The sequence below is a fragment of the Aphanomyces invadans genome, assembly GCF_000520115.1.
Source record: "Aphanomyces invadans strain NJM9701 unplaced genomic scaffold supercont1.188, whole genome shotgun sequence".
Classification (NCBI taxonomy): domain Eukaryota; phylum Oomycota; class Saprolegniomycetes; order Saprolegniales; family Verrucalvaceae; genus Aphanomyces; species Aphanomyces invadans.
Genome location: NW_008580333.1, coordinates 8,991 through 10,598, shown reverse-complemented (window position 1 = coordinate 10,598; position 1,608 = coordinate 8,991). Strand labels below are relative to the sequence as shown.

Here is a 1,608-nt window from a genome sequence, read left to right as displayed (position 1 = left end):
GCGCTCGCGCCTTCCTTGGTCGCGAACGCCTTGATGGCGTCGAGGACGGGCGCTTGCGAGTTGGCAGCGTGCACGACCAACGACTCGCGGACGTTTTCGATGTGGGCGCCGCGAGACACGGCCGACTCGATCGAACCGACCGCATCCAGCGCGGGGCCGTTGGAGGCCTTGAATTCCACGACGACCTTGGAGACCGTGGCTGAAACTTCGAGCTCCCGGCGGACGCTGTTGGACATCTTGGAGGCGTCCGAGACGATGGCCAAGGCGGCGGCAATCACAAAGGCAGTGCGGGCAAACATGTTAGTCTATTCGAGAGCGAATTGGAGAATGAGCACTTAGTGAACGTCGGCTGGGTGGATGGACCGACCAGGCGGCGGCAGGCTGATCCCGCAACGTAACTGGCCGTGTGCTCCATGTCTGGGTTACACGGCCACCATAGGGTGGGACAGGACGAGGGGCCCCTCTGGGAACGCTTGTGACAGCTCCAGTGGTCGACACTGTCGAGGGCGGTGGCGAGGGCTACGTGAGCTCCGCACTTGGGGGGTGGCGCTGGTCATGGCGGCTGGCTGTTTCCTTGTCTTGGATGGCACCGGGGGGCGGGGCGGATCAGTCATGCCCTCTGCAATGTGTAGCGCGGCGACATATGCCTCCGTTCAACCGCGGCCACTACACACGCCAAAGGGCAATCTGATCTGAGCCAGGTCGCTTTAGTTGGGAGTGGAACCGCCGAGCGTTCATCTTGCGAGTGTGGTACACAGGGGTAAAACCGCAAGTGTCGATGACGGAAACACCTCCCCCGCTACCAACTGAATTGTAGATATGACCGCACGCAGCCTCCCCGCCTGTGGCATCATCAGCCTGTTCTGATGCCCTCCTTCCCCCTATGGTGTTGCAGGGGCAACGAGGGCAGCGGGGGAAGGGGTTCATGTCGATGCGACGCTCGAACGTATTCACCTTGGGAGCGGACAACGCCGCTCGCTTCCACAAGCACATCCACCAACGCCACAACCGTACTACTGTCGCATACTACTGGCATCGCCTCTGCGCGTACACGAAGTAGCGTCTTGGAGCGACAACAATGTTGTCGTGGCATAAACTTATTCAAAGATAATGCAACTTCGAGAAGATGTCGCCATCAATATGATGTCGCGCATAGAATCTCAGGCACAATAGAGCCTTAGCCCATGATTGGCCAAATTTGCACTGTGATTCAGTGGAATTCGACACTTTTACAGTCCACGATTGGCTATTTATCGTTGAATTTGAGCTCTCGGATTGGCTGTTTCGAGTTTACACGGGAAAAATGCACAGACGTTTCGTCCAGCAGCGCATTATATGCAAGATATTTTTATGCGTGCGAGAAAACCACACTTCGAGCGACTGCGGTATGTACCATCGAGGTCATTCCTCGTTCTACGTAGCACAAGTGGGTGAGCAAAGCGAGCCAGGCACAAGACATCTCTCGGTAACAAATGCATTACACACTTGGCGGCCAAGTCGCCTCATCCCTATGGGCACAGATCACAAATGACCTAGCACTGTTCATGAGGTCTCTGTCTCAAATATTGCAATACTGATCAAAATGTCAAACATACCGTGTAGCGTATA

At 56.0% G+C, this 1,608-nt stretch overlaps 1 protein-coding gene across 1 annotated transcript; it reads left to right on the top strand.

Annotated features, from left to right (window-relative positions):
- Positions 1-33: 33 nt before the first annotated feature.
- On the top strand, positions 34-314 carry H310_15138 (hypothetical protein; the record flags this gene model as incomplete). Its single annotated transcript, XM_008883118.1, has 1 exon — positions 34-314. A coding segment is annotated over one exon (279 nt), but the record flags the coding sequence as incomplete, so codon positions are not given.
- Positions 315-1,608: the final 1,294 nt, after the last annotated feature.